The 18758-nt window shown below is 38.8% G+C and overlaps 1 protein-coding gene across 1 annotated transcript; it reads left to right on the top strand.

The window, feature by feature from the left end:
- Positions 1–2343: 2343 nt before the first annotated feature.
- On the top strand, positions 2344–17932 carry LOC310953830 (receptor-type tyrosine-protein phosphatase epsilon-like). Its single transcript, XM_083923056.1, has 20 exons — positions 2344–2425; positions 8315–8386; positions 9008–9104; positions 9595–9668; positions 10098–10234; positions 10391–10481; positions 10623–10699; positions 10921–10957; positions 11068–11165; positions 11766–11885; positions 12888–13051; positions 14093–14228; positions 14423–14572; positions 15053–15146; positions 15494–15570; positions 15709–15843; positions 16076–16201; positions 16368–16519; positions 17543–17678; positions 17814–17932. Exons 2-20 carry the CDS (start codon positions 8320–8322, stop codon positions 17886–17888), a joined length of 2043 nt encoding a protein of 680 aa, XP_083779182.1. The 5' UTR covers positions 2344–2425; positions 8315–8319; the 3' UTR covers positions 17889–17932.
- Positions 17933–18758: the final 826 nt, after the last annotated feature.

Here is an 18758-nt window from a genome sequence, read left to right as displayed (position 1 = left end):
ATGTTTATGGGTCAGGTCAAAGGTCACATGAGCTATGTCGTGAGAGTTTTTCCTCAGAATATGTTTTCATCGTGATGTTCTTGTATTCACTAGTTCTACATATAGCATACATGCACTGGAGAGTAACTTTTTACTGCTGTTTGAATCAAAGATATTGGAACCATGCATTACTATGTTTGAGACATCTTACCTTGAAGAAACACTTTACCAATTGTACATGTATTTTATTTAACAGTCACAGAGTGCTACACAGCCTCCGAAAACACTTGTATAATGTCTTCTGTTGTTCAGGAGGAGCTTTGGCAAGTCTAGGAAAATGACTGTAATGACATCACTTCTTGACATCTTTTCTTGGGTGGAGTCTGAAAGACGTAGGTGGTAAAAACAACAAAAAATATGCTATTGAGTTATAGTACGTTACTCTTGGTGCAGGTTCCAGTGTTTTTATGCCATGACCCATACACAAGGACTAAAAGTTAGGATAACTCTGCTGCATTACCTTTCTGTTTTGTATATTACAGTAGTAGTTGTGTGGATGAATGTCTGTGATCTGATGCAAATCGGAGACAAGAGCAGTAAACAGACAGCCTAAAATATTAAGCCAATTATTTTATTACTGCTCATTTTGAAAAACTTTTTCTTTTCTTGAGAACAAATTCTTCTAATTTAGGGTGCACAATCACACCAGATAATTGGGATTTTTTTGGGAATCATTTCAGTCTAGTAATTATTCAGATTTTGGAAATTTGTACTTGTTATGTTGGTAGTGCTGAAACACCATCATTTAGATGTGTTACAATGTCATTGACACTCTGCAAACTCAACTGTGTCACACAGACTCACAACTGGACTTTCATGAAAGCTAAGAATGCACCATTTAAAATGATACCAAACATAGTTTAGGAATATATAAATAACGGTCCATAAATCAAACCGAGTTATGTACCTGTGTTTAAAGTAATTTTTTTGTGGTCGGTGGGTATATTTCTGAGTTGATTACCGTTTACAGATGTTACTGGTTAACTAGATTTTGGCACTTGGAGTGTTATCAAAATTGTGTCTGGCCAATGGACCATTTCGGTGTTTGTGCCATATGATCTTGCAACCTTGCTTTTGTTTCAACAATGGATTAAAACGGAAACCTGTTTCTCACAAGTCTTCCAACTTTATGGAGGTACAAGAGCACATATTTCAAGCCTTGATTTATGAAGTATCTTTTGACCAGGTTCACAGTTCCCTGTGCTTTTAATGGCAAACATATTATGTTCAAATGCCAAATGACTTTGAAACTTTTGGAAAAGTTGAGCACAGCTCCTACAGTGCAGGGAGAAAAGAGGTGTTTTCCATACCTTGTTCATTCATTTTCCTCAGACTGAGTGGGCCCATCCGGCTGGGTCTAGTGACTAATTCACCTCTTCTCTGCTCAGCTGCGTCACAGCGGCCAAGTGTTAACAATATGGCTTTGTGTTTCACACCTGTGGGCAGTGGGACTCTGGGAGAGTAGGAGTGAGGGGCAAGAGGGCCATGCTTTCTTTCTCAAAATTTTAGCAAGATGATAATATAACATCACAGTCAATTCTTTGTGTAAATAGTGAGTAATTAGTTTCAAATAACTTGATGCAATGGTTTTGTTGTACAGTCACATTCACAGACAGATTTGTAGCTATGTGTAGTGGTATCTTTAATTGAGTTACATTGTTTATGAGCACAGTTTTCCTGTTTGCTATTATCAAGAGTCAAATGTGATTCTTACAATTATATTGTCTGAAACAAGTGGTGAATGTGTGCACACTCCTCATGTGTACCACAAACTCTGTGTGCGAAGATTAATTTGGGAAGAATTAGTTTTGCATGGTTGGAGATAAATAGCTTGTTAATGTTTTTGTTTTGCAACAGTGGGCTCTGATAGTTGCAACAGAGGTTGTTGCAGTGAACAGTGGGCACACTGGGCATGTACAGTACAAATGTTTGCTCATCCAGTTGATTAAATGCAGTTCATAGTAGTTCTCTCAGACACACTGCACACATACAAACCCCCCTTTTTTGTATTGTATTCCTTATTTCTATGAGTCAGTCTAAATCAGTGAGTCACAGAAAACTTGACTCTGTTACTGCTTAACATGTAATATGAAGCTTGTTAAGCTTTGTTTAAGATAACTTGTTTTTTGCTTAATTTCCCAGGTTCCCATGATCCCTTGTGCCTTGATCCCAATCTAAAGCTCTCACAACGACCTCAGGCCCCTCCACTGACCTCAGTCATCTCTTCATCCAGTACTATTATCAATATCTCAGAGAGGATGTGAGTAGGAGAAGGACTGAGGGTAGAAAACCTCAATAAGTCCAACCAAGAAAAGAAGTGGGATCACATGGCTGCTATGGACTGACAGGTCAACTGATACTGGATCACGCTGCTTGGCTTGGAAGTGTAAGTCTTTTATTAATTCATCTGACTACAGACCAGTTCAAATCTGTTTCTTGGAATCATTTGAAATCCAATCCATTAATGGGAAATAACCAAGTAATTACAGTGTCTCCTTTCTAGAGGGATTCTTTTGACCTTCAACTATGTAGTAGACAGTGATCGGTATCTTAAGCACATTGAGAAGATGAGGATGTCTTTTTGACAGGACTGTTGCAGTTAATGTTTTTGTGATGTGTATCTTAAATGGCATCCATGTTGCAAAGCCTCCGTCACATGAAATACTATGAACTGCATTTGAAGATATAGCAGCAACTTACCAAACTGCACAGCTTCATCCTGTTTACTGCCTCCGTGTGCTAAGGACATCTACCATTGTTGCTGTTATCTCTGAACCCAGAATCCAGACATTTATCTCCTCCAGCACCAACTCCTCTCCCCTCACTTCTCGTCTCATCTCCTCTTTCATCTTTCCTTCCCTCTGTTGCCACACTTTACTAACATGTATGTGTGCTCTCATCCCATCCTTTTTCTTGGCACTTGACAATGGAAGTGGTGGCTGTTTCTGGTATTCTTTCTCTTTTTTTTTAGCTCTGCCTTTGTTCCCCCCTTTCCCTGGAAACCTTTTTTTTGCACAATACATGTCATCTATTCTTTGCCAAGCACAGAATGTGGATCTTTGAGGCTGTATTGATTTGTGAAGTAACTAAGACATGACTGGGTACAGCTATTTGATGTATCTTATTGTTTGAGATACCCCTGTGTACAGAACATTCTTTAGCTTTATTATAATACAAACTACAGTCCTGCAGTACAGGGGCTATCCATACTTTCAAGTGATCTTTATGTCTATAAATGTGTGGGAAAATGCAAACTTGGTATTATTACTCCTATTGTTCCTGAATGCCTAGTTCAGTAAGCATTATACCATACCTTGCAAATAGATATGAATGTCCCCTACACAGTGTCACTGATGGAACATGTTGAATAATTTAAAACTCATGCATTTTTCAAATCAATGAAAATTTCAATTGCTGTTAGCTTTTAGCAGGGTCGGGTCACTGATGCTCCTTTTCTTGACATACCATGCATCATATAATAGTAGCCACAGTACTGTGGTGAATACCAATTAATCAACATGTAGTCTTACTGCTGGGATAAAGCCTGCCATTGACTGCCTCTTTTAGCCAGCATACCCCTCACCATGTAAACATTGTCATTGTGAGCCAACATGTGTGAGCATGTTAGCCTCAGTGCGGCTTTGGACACTCTTGGGTACACAGTTTTTTGCATACAGAATGGCCTCTAGATTTGGTTGATTCCACTTGTGCTGAGCATCATGTGGAAGTGCACAGAAGATTATTTTTCTCACATTCATGACAAACTGTATTCCTTAATATAGATTTGATGACATAGAAATGATCTGTTGTCTTTGTTTATGGCTATGTGTGCTTTTATATAGACCCTTCATTAACTCATAACTGTAGATTCAAGGTTATATTTTTAAATGAAATAACAGAACACAGGCAGTGCATGTACGGTATAGCACAAAAGGAAAAGACTGATTTAGTACCGGTGCCATTTAATGGTGCCAAGTACTAATGTAAAACATGCATGATTGGCAGTGTTCTCACTTTTTCTCTAATATACAGATTTTAACAGTGCCTTTAAAAATGATCATAATAATTGCCAGCTGGTTCCCATTGGCAGCACATTGCAGCACCCCAGTAAGTGTGTAAACATTGCATTTTCCATGTTTCATCTAAATGCTTTTAGCAACAAGCTGTAAAGAAGGATTGCTGAGCAAGCTACTCATTGAGATTCCTGGCTGTGAAACTGAAAAAGATTGCCCACAAATACATGGTTGCAATATATTTTGTCGTACCAAACCACTTTACTGTATAAAGAACAGGAAACACAGTGGCAAAAAAAGGAGCAAGATTTAAGCCCACGAGTTATACAATTTCAGTATCAAGATGCACAACAAACTTTATACATTTAATCTAAAAGTGTGCCATAGCCTGTTAGATTTTTTAATATGACAATTTAGCTGCAATCCAGCTACAGTAGCAGGTGCTGCTTCATTTATTACATTTATGAGTTAAATGTAAATACATCAGGGTTAAAAAAAAAAAAAGCAATGACCTCCCAATGATTGTGAGCAGCCTCCAACGAGAGGGTTAAAGTGTAGCAACAGGACATAAAATAGATCCATTGGGTGGTCCAAAAATCCGCATAAATGATACAGTCAAACAGGTCAACAGAGATAGAATATGACACAGATCACCTTGAAGTTGTTGTCACTACCAGTGGATCTCTTGCTCTATCAGCAGCTAATAAGATATTTAACAGCTCTAAAATTGATTTAAAGCTACTTCAACAACTTCATCATTATTCATGTTATTTTATAAGGTATGCATTTGCATTTGAGCTTGCACTATACTGCTGCTCATTACATATGTATTGTTCTCAGTCAAGTGTGTATATAATTCATTATTTATGAGATGTTTAACTAAGGCCAGGATGTCAGGAGGCCAGTTATATGATTATGTTTGAAATATTGCATACATGTTTGCAGAAATGCATTTTCTCAGGGGTTTTTTTTGTAAAAGAAAATCTGTCTTCTTCTTTTTGGAAAGGAAAATCTGTCTTCTTAAATCTGTGAGTATAGTCATTTTAGAAACAACCATAACAAAAAAAATGGATAATACATCACCTTCCACTGAACAGTTTGGTTTGAAACGATGACAAACATGAGTGAACAGGCTGCAGGTCAGGCAAAAACAAAAAAATCCTGTTTTTTTGGTTGGCATTTCTATTTCTGATATCTATTCTCTGAGTCTCGTTTTCATGTCAGAGCCAAGGTGAGGGAGATGCTGAGTCTTGGAATTTGAGAGATGTACAGTATAATCACATAATAATTTAATAATAATTTAATCAGGGTTTTGTTTTGAGGGTTTTTTAAGTCTCTTTAGCTGTTTAATTTAAAGCACAGTCAATGCTAAGCTTCAGATCGTCTCTGTTCACAAAAGCACAAAAGCAGATCGATGTTGAATTCATGCTCAAAATATTAACATTACCCTCAAGGTTCAACCGGCATGTGATGCATTCTGAATGTTAGCATTGCATCATGCATGGATGGGAGTACTTGCTTCTGCACTCCTAACTCATGTGATGCATTATAATTTAATTCAAGTCAAGCAGGTGCAGGAGGTTAGAGGTGTCACCTTGTTGTTAGTATTTCATTAAACAGACACAAAAGCAGGGATCTGGAATGAATGATGAAATAGCTGGTGGGGATGGCAAAGCTAATTATACCAAAGTATTTTTTTTTTCCTTGTTTAAAATGGGTCTCTCCAGCAAATCCTCTTCCATATGAGGGTCAGATGATGTCATATGCTAATTAAGATATATAAATAGTGTATGGTAAGTGGCATGAGCCATAATGAATAATGAGCCATAATGAATAATGTCTCACAATGAGTCATGGCAAGTTTCATTAAGATAAATGCATATTAAAAAAATAGAAAAATAAATGTTACCTAAATTATCATAGAAATCACATTTTAATAAGAGACAATAGTTCAAGTCATGTTCTGTCCACCGTGGCTTTGTACCATGACTTAACTAAATGATTTTGTCAGCAACACACTTCTTTCCTTTGGTCTGAAAAGGAAGTATAATGTGCAATTCATCACTTTTAAATTACATTACACTGATTTGGCCAACTAATTTGTATAAAGTGGCTTACAATAAGCGCATTCCATGAATAAACTAATAAATGACTGCACTGATAATGGTTACAGTACAGCTCCTTCACATGCATCTTCTGCCTAGCAGTACTCTAAAGTTGGGTTTTCAATTTCCTCTATTGGTCAGACGGCCTCACTCTAGTATATACTGTATAATCACATATAACTCAGTTCTATTGTATTTTACTTTTTACAGAAAAAATCAAGATCTGAGTTCTCAGCTTTTCATTTAATCGAGACACTTAGTGAAATGACTTTTGACAGGTTTTTATATTCTGTTCTTTCATTTTCTGGCAATACACTGCTATACTGTAGCTGCCAGGAGATGACAGATATGTAGTGACCCGCGCAGTGACCCATACGCACAGCATGCCTTGCAGCATAGAGCTGTAGAATGGGTGTGTGTGAGTGAATGTGACTTGCCCAGTGGGGTAGAGTAGGGAACAGGTGCTGACACTGTCATCTTGTTAACACTGAGGAGAGAATTGGCTCCTCCAACAGAGTGTGGCACATATGCAACACATTGCCTTTGGCTGTGGGACGTATGTGCAGGCATGCATACATGCGAAGTGAGAAAAGGCTGTGTATTTGTGTGTGTGCGTGTGCATGTGTGTGTGTGTGTGTGCGTGTGTGTTTGTGTGTGTGTTGCGCACAGTTATGATTCTGTTTTATTAAATGGGTGTATGGGGAATTTTTATTTGTTTTTGTCCAATGATTATTATACATTAAATAAAAGGAGTTTTGCTCTGCTGATGCCACACTGATTACACAAATGCAAATGGAAGTGTGCATGCATTGTAGCATCCCGGGTGTTGTACTGTGTATTACTGCAGAGAGAGAGACTGTATAATTTGCATAACGCAGACCCCCTAATTTGTTGACCAATAATACTTTATAAGTTTCAACATACATTTTGTTTTGAGCACATTGTAAGAGTGTTAGTATGTGGCTCAGTTTTATGAAAAAAATCGGCAGATATAGTTATATGAAGCCCCCCTAGGGTTATGTGCAAGAAATTCTCTCAAACATCACAAATTAGGCCCCTAGATGACCCATTTCTAAAAAAAAAAATCTAAATTGACACAATGAATTATTCCATCCAGTCTTGTGGCCTCTATAACGAGAAGGGGACTTGGAACAGAGGATAAATTGGGACGCTCAGTTTTGCTTCTCTCATTTATTCCATCAAAGCCATTTAGGCAGATTCGCCCTGTTCGCCCAATTTATTCTTTGATTTCTTACCCTCTCATTTGGTGGATGGGGTGGGGGGAGAACAGAGGAACACGGACTAGAGTTTGGAGAAATTGGCTGCTACATTTAGGAGATAACAAGACACAAGGATAATGTGTCAGAATCGATCTCATCCTGGTGTAGTTGTGAGGAACTTGACATATCATTTTCCTTTTGGAAAAGAAAACCTCAAACAGCTCTGCCCCAAATAAATCACTAATAGCTCCCAGCAATAAAGTAAAAGGAAAAAGTGACAATGATGGTTCACTGCAAAGGGATATATTACTGTATAACAATGTACATAATGACACTTTTTTACATTCTGTTTTAGCCTGTTTATCAAACTATCATCACTATTCCTCTGGGGGGAAGAATCACACTTACAGTATGCCCACTGCATTTAAAATCAGCTACTACATTGAGGAACAGTGTGCATGTCTTATTGTTACCTGCAGGATGCTTTGCCAGGCTGCACAGTGCTGTACAACAAAGACGACACAGTAAAATGAGATGGCTTCTAACAAATACTATGTTGAGCTCAATTCAAGTGGCAAATCCACAGGGTCCACCAGGGATATGGTTACTGTCACCTGAGGGTTCAAGCCTCCTTTCTGGTTTGATGTCTGAATGTTAGGATATGTGATATGCTGTTGATCTTTCAAGTCAGCCTGGAAGGACAAGACTGAAAGCAGATTTCCCACAAGGACTTTAACTGCTCAGGAGAGAGACAGACATCACTCTCAAGCCTCATCAAAGCTGAGCTCTCCTTTCTGCCCTCTGCATGCTTCACCAGGCTGCAGATGCATTTCATATTGATTTGGCGCCGTCTAGTGGACTTTGTGAGGAATAACATGGTTCAAGTTGTTTTTCTGTTTAAAGTGACTTGTGTTTTTGTTTTGTTTTTTATCCCCAGTGACAATGGTGTTGTTTCTGATTGGGATCTCTATTGCTGTGAATAATTCATCTCATGAGAACCAAACTGCAGGTAACTGTTGAAATTACTAAAGAGCAATTATACAACATATGACTATGTAACTTTTGAAAGATAACATTTTATCAAGGGTTATCAATTATTATCAATCCCCATGGACCCCAGAGTTAAAATGCCCAACTTTTCAGCAGAAATAACAGAGACTACGTTCATATTCTATACAGTCTATGGGTATGACTATAGTGTGGCACAGTAGCTAATGTTCACAAACTGATGTTATTAAGTCAGTTTTACTTTATGACTCTTCTCGACTTGTGTTGCTGATACTCTACATTTGAACCTGTCACTATGGATAATGACCACTTCGGTGGTCATGGTTCAACACCAGTTACATAGTCCTGCTTAAGAGGAAAAGTTGACATTTTGGAAAATGTGCATATTTGCTTTCTTGCAAAGAGTTAGATGAAAAGATTGCCAGAGCTACATTCAGCAGCCACTTAGCATAGCACAAAGATTGGAAACATGTATCATCAGGAACTCGACATCTCCCAAAACATTCAATGAACATATGGCAAGAAAACAAATTTGTATACATCGAACTATTCCTTTCTATATGACTGTTTTTGAATCTGTTATGAAGTTTAAACTATTATGATCACTGTGTATTCTATCCAGAAAACCCCACCCATCAGGGTGCACATGTGTTACCCTCAACACTGGTCATATCCCTGCTTCTTATCATCGTTGTCCTGCTAACAATCTACTGTCTGAGGTGAATGCATTTGCACAGCACACACAATTTCACTTACTCTGTCTTTGAATCAATCTCTGCTTTCTCTTTTTGCTCTCTCTCTTTTTCTTTCAGCATGTGTGTAAGCATTAGTTAGTGTGCCAGGTCAGGGCACCCAGGCATCGGGGTGGGGGTAGTTAAGGTACAGACAGTGAGCAATAGCCTATGGGTAAACAGCTGCACCTCAAGTAAGACAGCAAACAAAAATGGCAAGGTCAGGCCAAGTCACAGGCACTCATTCAATGACCAGCCAGCTCAGAACTCCTTTTCCTGACATCGCCATGAGGAAGAACAGCTTTGCCTCTCTCAGATGGTTGATATTGGTTTCGGTATTTGTTGTTTGCTAACCTTATGTTGTAAGGCAGCTCTGTTCTAGAGATCAGGTTTAGCCTAGTTTTGCTTTCTTAATACAGATATTTGCCCTTTATCTTCTTTAATGGTTTTGCTTTCTTTGCCTCTCTCTCTAATGTAGGTTCAAAAACCACAGAAAAGCTCTTGTTACCTCGGTGGATAAAAAGATTCCAAATGGCTTCTTGGAGGAACAAGGTACGGTACTGTTCTGTACTCAATATAACCACCAGTGCATCAAAATATAATACAACCTTTTACTTTTTATTTCTTTTTTATTTTAAGTGTAGGTTTACATTCTTTATAGACTAGGAAAGTTTGACAATGTGAAGTCCAAGGTAGTTGGAAAGCTTTTGGAAGGCTCTCCGCTTTCCTAGCATGTAGGGAGCCATATAAACTTCCACTTCAAGTAAATTAACGGAAAGGCCAAATTCTGAGTTAAGACAGTTATGTGCAGCAGCGGCAGCACCGTGTTTATGACTCAAGAAATCATTCTTGTCATGTACCCACAAAAGCAGGAAATCTTAATGGCCATCAGGCTTGTTTTTGCAGGTGCTATGAGAGCTTGCAATGTTCTCTGTTGGGAACCATTAGAAGGCTGACCGCCATATATTTTTTTAAACACAGGAGAGCAGACAGTGGTCCTCCTCCCCAGGTCTCCCTCGCCATCCAAGAGGTACTTCCCCATCCCCCTGGACTCGCTGGAGGAGGAATACAGGATACGCTCTGCAGACGATGGCAAGCTCTTCAGAGAGGAGTTCAATGTAAGCGGATACATACAGCAGTCTGTATCTGACTAAGGTCTTTGTTCTGCATGCATAGAACAAGTACAGAAAATAGTAATGAAATGTTATATTAGAAGGTTGTGTACCCATGGCTTTATTTTTACCTCATGAGGATTGGGGATTCTTTCTTTATAGTCACTGCCTTGTTACTACCACCACGGGTCCTTTGAGGAAGCGAGCAGAGAGCACAACAGAGAGAAAAACAGATACCCAAACATTTTACCATGTGAGTGAGGATCTATATTCTGCAGCAGACAATATTAATGTAACCTTTAGACTTATAGTTTTATTGATCTATAAGTCTGGGTGATGTGGGCTGAATGGGAAATAAGATCCAACTTTATTTTTCTTCTTCTCCCCTCCACAGATGATCATTCAAGAGTGCTGTTAAGTCATCTTGATGGACATCCATGCTCAGACTACATAAATGCATCTTACATAGATGTGAGTCTTAGTTGCGATTAAATGAATAGTTGGAAGCTTAGCAATGTACTGCTGTGGATGGAGGAAACAGCTAAACGTATTTTAGCCAGAAAAATTGTACAAGGTGGTAACATAAGCTTTTATCTATGCTCTCATCAGAGCCACAAGACTCCAGTTACAAAAACATTTTACCTGGGCTCTTGTCAAGTGATCATTAATACAGTTTTTTTTTTTTCAAACAGGGTTTCAAAGAGAAGAACAAATTCATTGCAGCTCAAGGTAAATGTGTATCTTAGCTTGGCTTCAGTATCTAAACTAACTTTGCATGCAAGTTGAGTTGAGTATATGACCATTTGCACTTTATTTAAATACTCTTGATTCTGCTTCAGGCCCAAAGCTTGAGACAGTGGCTGACTTCTGGCGGATGATTTGGGAACAGAAAACATCAACTATAGTAATGCTGACAAATTTAAAAGAACGGAAAGAGGTTTGTCAAGGAGAATTCTCCCTTTTCACTGCATTCTTAAGTAAGGCATGTTGTACAATGAACCTATTCACTATTCACTATGCCTCCAATGCACCATTAGTGGTTTCACCCTTTGTATTCTCATGACCCAAAGTCATGGCCATAATTTATTTGACCTCTTCCCCAACTGAGAATCTATACTATATAAGTGTCATCCAGAAGATTACTTAGCATCACATTAAATTTAGCCTCAAAGGGATGATCAATTGAGAGCTCAACTGCAGGTTTGATAAAGCTGAATAGAGGCATTGGGGATCAATGATGGAATAATTGTTGATAAGATCCTAAGAGGCTTCATGATAATTAGTCTGAGAATCAAGTTAATGAGTTAAAACGTCACCGTGAAGATCTTATTGACTGGCACACAAAGTCCCTATGATTGCCTTCGGACTGGATTGTGAAACACACGTGTCAAATACATGTTTCTATAGGTACATATACATAGACAACATATGCTGCTCTACAACCATTTGATAATACCATTGTATGTTCTGAGTAGATATTACTTTGTCTTCTAGTTCAAGCAGAGTAACCTCTTTATTGTTGTGATTCTGTTAACAGGACAAATGTTGTCAGTACTGGCCCGAAAAAGGCTGCTGGATGTACGGGAACATCAGGGTGGCGATGGAGGACTTCACTGTACTGGTGGACTACACCATAAGAAAATTTTGTGTTCAATATGTAAGTAAAATGTGTGGCTCTACATATCAGGTTGTTAATGATATTAATAAGGGATGCCTTTTTAAAGCTCATTATCAGCATTGAATCACACACACAGCTGACCTACCTCACAGCACACCAGCAACAATGTAATTATACTGTACAGCAGGAATAAGGAAATGACCTAAGATTAAGATAAATGATGCTTTTAATTTAGACACACACACACACACACACACACACGCTCTGAAAATAATAGTCTATTTTTTCAATATTGTTCTTAATAATCTTCTTAATTGCTATAACAATCTATACCCGTAATAGCTCGATTCTTATTAAAAATTAAACATGAGACAAAGCTGCATTGAGATGGTGCAAAAAATCCCCCATGGAGATATTTTAGTAAACTATAATAGGTGAAATATATAATAAATAAATGAAAACCAGTATGGAAAGACGTTAAAGAATATTAAAGGATACGTAATAGACACAGCAAGGAATTATTAATATGTAGATGTATTTAAAATACAGTTAGCACTGTACAAATCTCATTTTATCTTTAGAGGTTCATACATGTACAGTATCTGTATTTCTTTCTGTGTTTTTGAGTGCCGAGTTCGGTGCCATCTCAGTGTACCTTTAAGCCTTTCAGATTGCAAAATTCACTTTGTTCCCTTTCCATTTGAAGCTAGAGAAGTGCAGATATTCTCTCTGACTCTGTGAAAACTGTGCTGTAGCACTGCAGTACACGCTGACAGTGCTTTTACATTCAGCTCTCTGAACACAGAGCAGCCAAGTGTTCAAGAGAATGAAATTGCGTTCTCATGAGAGAGCATTCATGAGACACGAGAGCGAGGCAGAGACAAACCAGTACACATGTTGAATAATTATATTCTGTCACAAGTAGCAAAATGACAAATTGACAAATTTTTCGGTTAATTAGAGGCTACTTTCCAGTAGGTAGCAGTATTTAGTTGCACATTATACACACACAGGTATTAACTTTGTGTCTGTGCTTCCCAGCAGGGCAGCGATGGCCCTCGAGCTCCACGCCTCGTCACTCAGCTCCACTTCACCAGCTGGCCAGACTTCGGGGTGCCATTCTCACCCATCGGCATGCTGAAATTCCTCAAGAAGGTCAAGACTGTCAATCCATCATATGCTGGACCAATTGTTGTGCACTGCAGGTAAAATATGTAGTACTAAGGAAGCGGGAAGAAATATATGAGTCAGAACTGAACACTTCTACAATGATGAATTTCCTATTTGGCCATAAATCTATGAGCAAAATATGAAATGCTTTTTTCAATACTTTGAACACTACATGTCATAATATTCCCTGTTTTATTTGTGGAATAAGAGGTTAAAGGAGAACTTTTTATCGTAGGTAAAATGCATAAAAACTACAGTGAAGCATCAATAAATATGGTATGTGCATATGTTTGTCAGGCCAGTCAGTGTCAAGCCTCACCTAAGAAATCAGCAGCCGATTGTAGCAAATGCGGCAACAGGTGCTCAGGGAGAGGGAGTGTTGTTCTTGAATGGGGCCCACTGAGGAGGCTTCAACACCCCGCTGTGGAATCCTGGCTCTGTGCTCCCAGTGGTGCCATTCACTTAAATGACCCCTTTAAATCTATTAGGAGTGTGTTTGGGCTTCAGAGGTGAAGCACTTTTACACATGCTTGTGGCTGTCCACAATTACAATCTATGTCTTTTTTAGCCCCACTCCTGAAAAAGCCAAGTTTGCTCTGATTGGTCAGCAATTCCACCATTTCCGCATCTGCACTTTTCGCATCTCTGCAGCATCATTGTAGCCAGGGAATGACTTTCTACCTATAAACAGTATAGTATAGCGGTGACAGCGCAACTGTGTGGAAACTGTGTGGACGGCTCGTTTAAATGCGGTTCTGAATATCATGTGTGCATTTCTCTTTGGATTGATACTTTCAGAGTATTTATATAGCACTTCGACCTGCTTTATAATTAAAAAAACAAAACATGGAACTCTCACTCTTTATACATAAAATATAGGACCCTTAATATATCATGTCCATTATTCTGCATTTGTGTAGGAATAAACCATGATGTTCTTCTATTGCTTTGGTTCTATTTGTACTATATAGATACGATGTGGTATAGAGTTCTTATCAGACACATTTTCTTTCATAGCTACATTTTTTTTTTTACAGAGAAGACCTTGTGCTTTCTTCTTGTTTGTGTTTCCACAGTGCCGGGGTGGGGAGGACTGGGACATTCATTGTCATTGACAGCATGATCGACATGATGCACATGGAACAGAGGGTGGATGTCTTTGGCTCTGTGAGCAGAATACGAGAACAGCGCTGTCAGCTCATCCAGACAGATGTAAGGGTTGACCCTCTCCGACCTGTTGTACCTGAATGACAGCTCAACTCACTTCTCTAGTAGTGGCATAAACAAGCGAGGCCATGGAAAATAACCATGTCTATTATACACAAAATAGAAGGAAATAGTTTGGCAAACTAAAGCTTCTACCTCTACCTCTTCGTCTCCTTGACTTTCTCTGTCTTCCTCCTCAGATGCAGTACTCCTTCATCTACCAGGCGCTGTTGGAGTACTATCTGTATGGAGACACAGAGCTAGATGTGTGCTCTCTGGAGGGGCATCTGCAGAGGCTTCACAACACCAGGGCTCAACACGACAGGCTGGGCCTAGAGGAGGAGTTCAGGGTAGGAAGAAAGAAGCTTGAGAATATCAGTCAGTAATGAATCGCCCCCATCACCCTGCGCCTTGCATGGGTATATTTTAATAGTAAACTTGCCCAGGGTGCCACTCCTGGCAGTAGTAACATAAATAACAATGCTTTGAATCAACTAAAACTTTTTAAGGCACCACTATCTGCCACACAGGATTTACTGCAAAATAATTTATTTGCTGCAGAGTCCCTCGCAGTTCCCTACACACTAAATTGAATTGTTCCCTATCCCCCCTTCTTCCCTCTGAATTGTAGTGGAGTAAAAGTATAAGGTAGCAGAAAATGGAAATATTCAAGTAAAGTACGAGTACTTTGGAATTCTACTTGAGTACAGTGCAGTAATTGGTTAAATGTACTTAGTTACATTCCACTGCTGTTTAGCATTGTGTTGCCCTGCACTGATGAAAAAGAAAGTTTTGGATTATGTCAATCCCCTCATGTTATCTCCTGTCAGAAGCTGACCAACGTCCGCATAATGAAGGAGAACATGAGAACTGGGAACCTTCCTGCCAACATGAAGAAGAACCGGGTGCTTCAGATCATTCCATGTAAGGACTACTCCGATACTCTTTCATAATACATCACATCCAAGTAACATCAAAGTATCACACTGCTGCTGATTTTTATAGATGCCGTACACAGATATCTATCTAATCAGCTCATGCCTATGTGATCAATAGCGTTTGAATAGGGCTTGTATCTTGACTTAGAGTTGGAAGTAGAGCCTTGGTACAAATTTTTACAGTGAAAATTGATATAGGCTCTGGCATGTTTGGCCTGTATAAAACAGCTTAAGTTTTACTTAGCTGTTTTTTTTTCCATCAGTCTCTTCAAACTTTTATTTTATTAGGAATCACTTGTGGAAAGTTTCATTTTCCTTTTTTTCTTTTTGCAGATGATTTCAACCGAGTAATACTGTCAGTGAAAAGAGGACAGGAGTTCACCGACTACATCAATGCCTCCTTTATTGATGTAAGCACTGCCTCACGACCTCCTGTATAGATTTCCCATAGAAGTATATATAAAGCTCATTGTTTCCGTTATAAACAATGCAAAATATTATGTTTGCTGCACTCTCAAGTGTTGTTTGCTGGGTGATCTGCCCTCCAGGGCTACAGGCAGAAGGACTATTTTATCGCAACCCAGGGCCCACTGTCTCACACAGTGGAGGACTTCTGGAGGATGGTGTGGGAGTGGAGGTGTCATTCAATCGTTACGCTCACCGAACTCAAAGAGAGGGAGCAGGTACAGTAAAGTACAGGCTGAAAAGTGGAGTTGCACATTTATACAATGTTTTTTGTTCCCTTATTTCATTTTCTTACTCTACTTATTGCTTATTCCCGACAGGCTGTGTACAGTATGCTTTTAATTGTTTTATATTGTTTTTGTGGTGCACATAGAAATTACAGAAACAAAAATTGGTCATTAATCAGTCAAATGAAGCTTAATTGTATTTCCATCTGACCTTTTCAACCAGGAAAAGTGTTACCAGTATTGGCCATCTGAGGGCAGTGTAACATTTGGAGATTATACTGTGGAGCTGACTGGAGATACACAGTGCGAAACCTTCACTCTCAAAGACATGGTGCTCACCTACAGACCAGTGCGTAATGTTTAAATATAACATTTAAAAGCAGTAAAATAGAAACTTTAAATTGACATATTTGCCTCCCTGATTTCTTTGAGCTGTCAGTTTAAAGTTGAAGTGTCATTATATCTACCATTTTTAGCTGCATGGAAATAACAGAGTAAGTTCTCCATCTCACCAGGAAAAGAAGGCACAACACGTCCGACACTTTCACTTCCACGGGTGGCCTGAGATCGGCATACCAGCCGAGGGAAGAGGGATGATTGACATCATTGCTGCTGTGCAGAGGCAGCAGCAGCAGTCGGGAAACCGTCCCATAATTGTGCACTGCAGGTGAGGAACTTCAGTTTGACAATTCCGCAGCACAACGTGCATTTTCAGATGAAAATTATATATAGTATATCGTATAATGTTTCCGTCCGCTTATACTTTTAATTAAACTCAATTTTATTTTCACTGTGCTTTTATCCCCTGATCACCTAAATTTTGCAGGGTGATATCGAAAGGAATTTCATTTTTACGGATACATTTTTCTTTCCTACATATGTCTGTTACAATAAATTCTACATTTTGCCTCGGTAGACCTGGTGTTCTATGCCTAAACCACTTATGTGATCCCTTATAAAGACTTAGCTGTGAAAGCTTTGATCAGAACCTAGCTTCAGGTGAAGTGATTCTAAAGCAGCATACCCCTGTGGGATTGATCCAATCCACTGATTCACAGTCAATTAAAACCTCTCAAAGTGAAATCTCCTCTGACTCCCACTATGATTAATCTGATAAGATGAGCTAACGACAGGAAATGGTGTCATCACTCTCTTCTATTCCTTCATCACCACTTGTCTAAGAAGGGCTTTTTAAAGCTTTTTCTCTGCCCCTGGGAAATGGGGCTAACCCGTTGCAATCCCCAACGTCTCTCTACACTTCTCTTCCAAATCGCACATCACTCTCACTCTTGCTCCCCGTCTCTTTCCGTCTTTCTCTCTCCATCCCACCATCATTGTAAACATTGACTCAGTCAAACACTGAGCTTCCAAACTGATTAGTGTTAGCGTTTGGATTAGCCTCTCTTTAAGTGAGGATGATTATTAGGACTATTACACAAAGGTCACCTTCCCCTCGCAAACTTTCTCCTTCAAATGGAAAACGGATGTGCTGCTAAGATTACAAGAGTTTCATTGCAGCATTGTTACGATAAAAGGAGGAAATAGAATTTTAAATTTTCTTGTTCTATTTCTGAGCTTTATTTCTAAATCGCCTGTAGTTCTTCTGCAACAAGTCTAACCATTTTCCAAAGCCATCCACTGTGTGCATTATGTGATGTGGTTGCTGATAGTTTTGTCCTTCATGTTTCAGCGCTGGTGCGGGTCGGACAGGTACCTTCATTGCCCTCAGTAACATTCTGGAGAGGGTGAAAGCTGAAGGCCTCCTGGATGTTTTTCAGACAGTCAAGAGTTTACGCATGCAGAGACCACACATGGTTCAGACTGTGGTAGGTGGAAAACAAGATATTATCAAACCTGCTGTGTAGAATGTGTCAGCTTATTCACGTTTGTGTTGTTGGTAACCTTTCCTGCACGTACAGTATATGCACAGTAACCCTTCTCCTTCGGCTTTTTTCTTCCAGGAGCAATACGACTTCTGCTACAGAGTGGTTCAGGATTTTGTCGACATTTTCTCAGACTACGCCAACTTTAAATAATACATGTCAGATACTGTTCTGTATACAGTACGTCTGTAAAATTAAATTATGCATTTTTTTTTCCTGAATGTTGTTTTCTAAAGCAAGCTCTTTTTACATTTTGCACTTGACTACAGATCTAAAACATCATTGTAACATACTGTAATATATAAAACATGTGTGCTCCAGGAGAGTCTGTCTCTTTCAGGAATGCTTGATCTTCAAGTATCCCAATGTAAAATATAGAAAATATAGTGGTTTATTATTGGGTCGGTTGGGTTCTTGAATATGTAAAAAAATAAAAATAAAAGTTTTATGCTGCATAAGTGCAACATTGTGAGGCTCAATAAAGGAAATATTCAAAGACTGAATTCCAGCTCTATCTACTGTATATAAATAATGTGGATATATATATATATATTGTAGTATGTATTGCTCACTACCTGAAATGAATCACTCATGTGTTGTAGAGTACATGCATTGTCATTTATCTCTGCTTTATTATATTACTGACCACAGTGCCAGTGGTTTACATTAGTCTTGTATTTCATGCTTTCCTCTGAACTGATATTTGATTGCTATGAGGAGAATAAATTGTGTGTTTGATAAGTAGGGTAAAATGATTAATGCTTTTGCTAAAATGATATCCTGTCTGACTTAATAATATTTGTGATCTACTTTGAGCTCAAACTAAAATATAAAAACTCAAGATACATTTCATTCTGTTAGATTACCTCACTTCTATCTGTGAATAACTTAACAGCTGCTGCCTGTTGTAATTTCATTCAACTTCACCAACTTTCTTGTGTTGCCTGTGGCAATATTACTTAGTGGACTGGCGCTTGACGCTGCAAAATGCAATTAGCCCACATTGGAACAGGCAAAAAATAA

This window comes from Echiichthys vipera (assembly GCF_963691815.1).
Source record: "Echiichthys vipera genome assembly, chromosome: 11".
Lineage (NCBI taxonomy): Eukaryota > Metazoa > Chordata > Actinopteri > Perciformes > Trachinidae > Echiichthys > Echiichthys vipera.
This window is presented reverse-complemented; position numbering and strand designations above follow the sequence as displayed.

Excerpts from the sequence above, each read along its gene's own strand:
- LOC310953830 (XM_083923056.1), top strand. The coding sequence starts at position 8,320 with ATGGTGTTGTTTCTGATTGGGATCTCTATTGCTGTGAATAATTCATCT. Across the intron at positions 10,235-10,390 it reads TCTTCAGAGAGGAGTTCAAT|TCACTGCCTTGTTACTACCA; the intron begins GTAAGCGGATAC and ends CTTTCTTTATAG. Across the intron at positions 15,147-15,493 it reads GGTGCTTCAGATCATTCCAT|ATGATTTCAACCGAGTAATA; the intron begins GTAAGGACTACT and ends TTCTTTTTGCAG.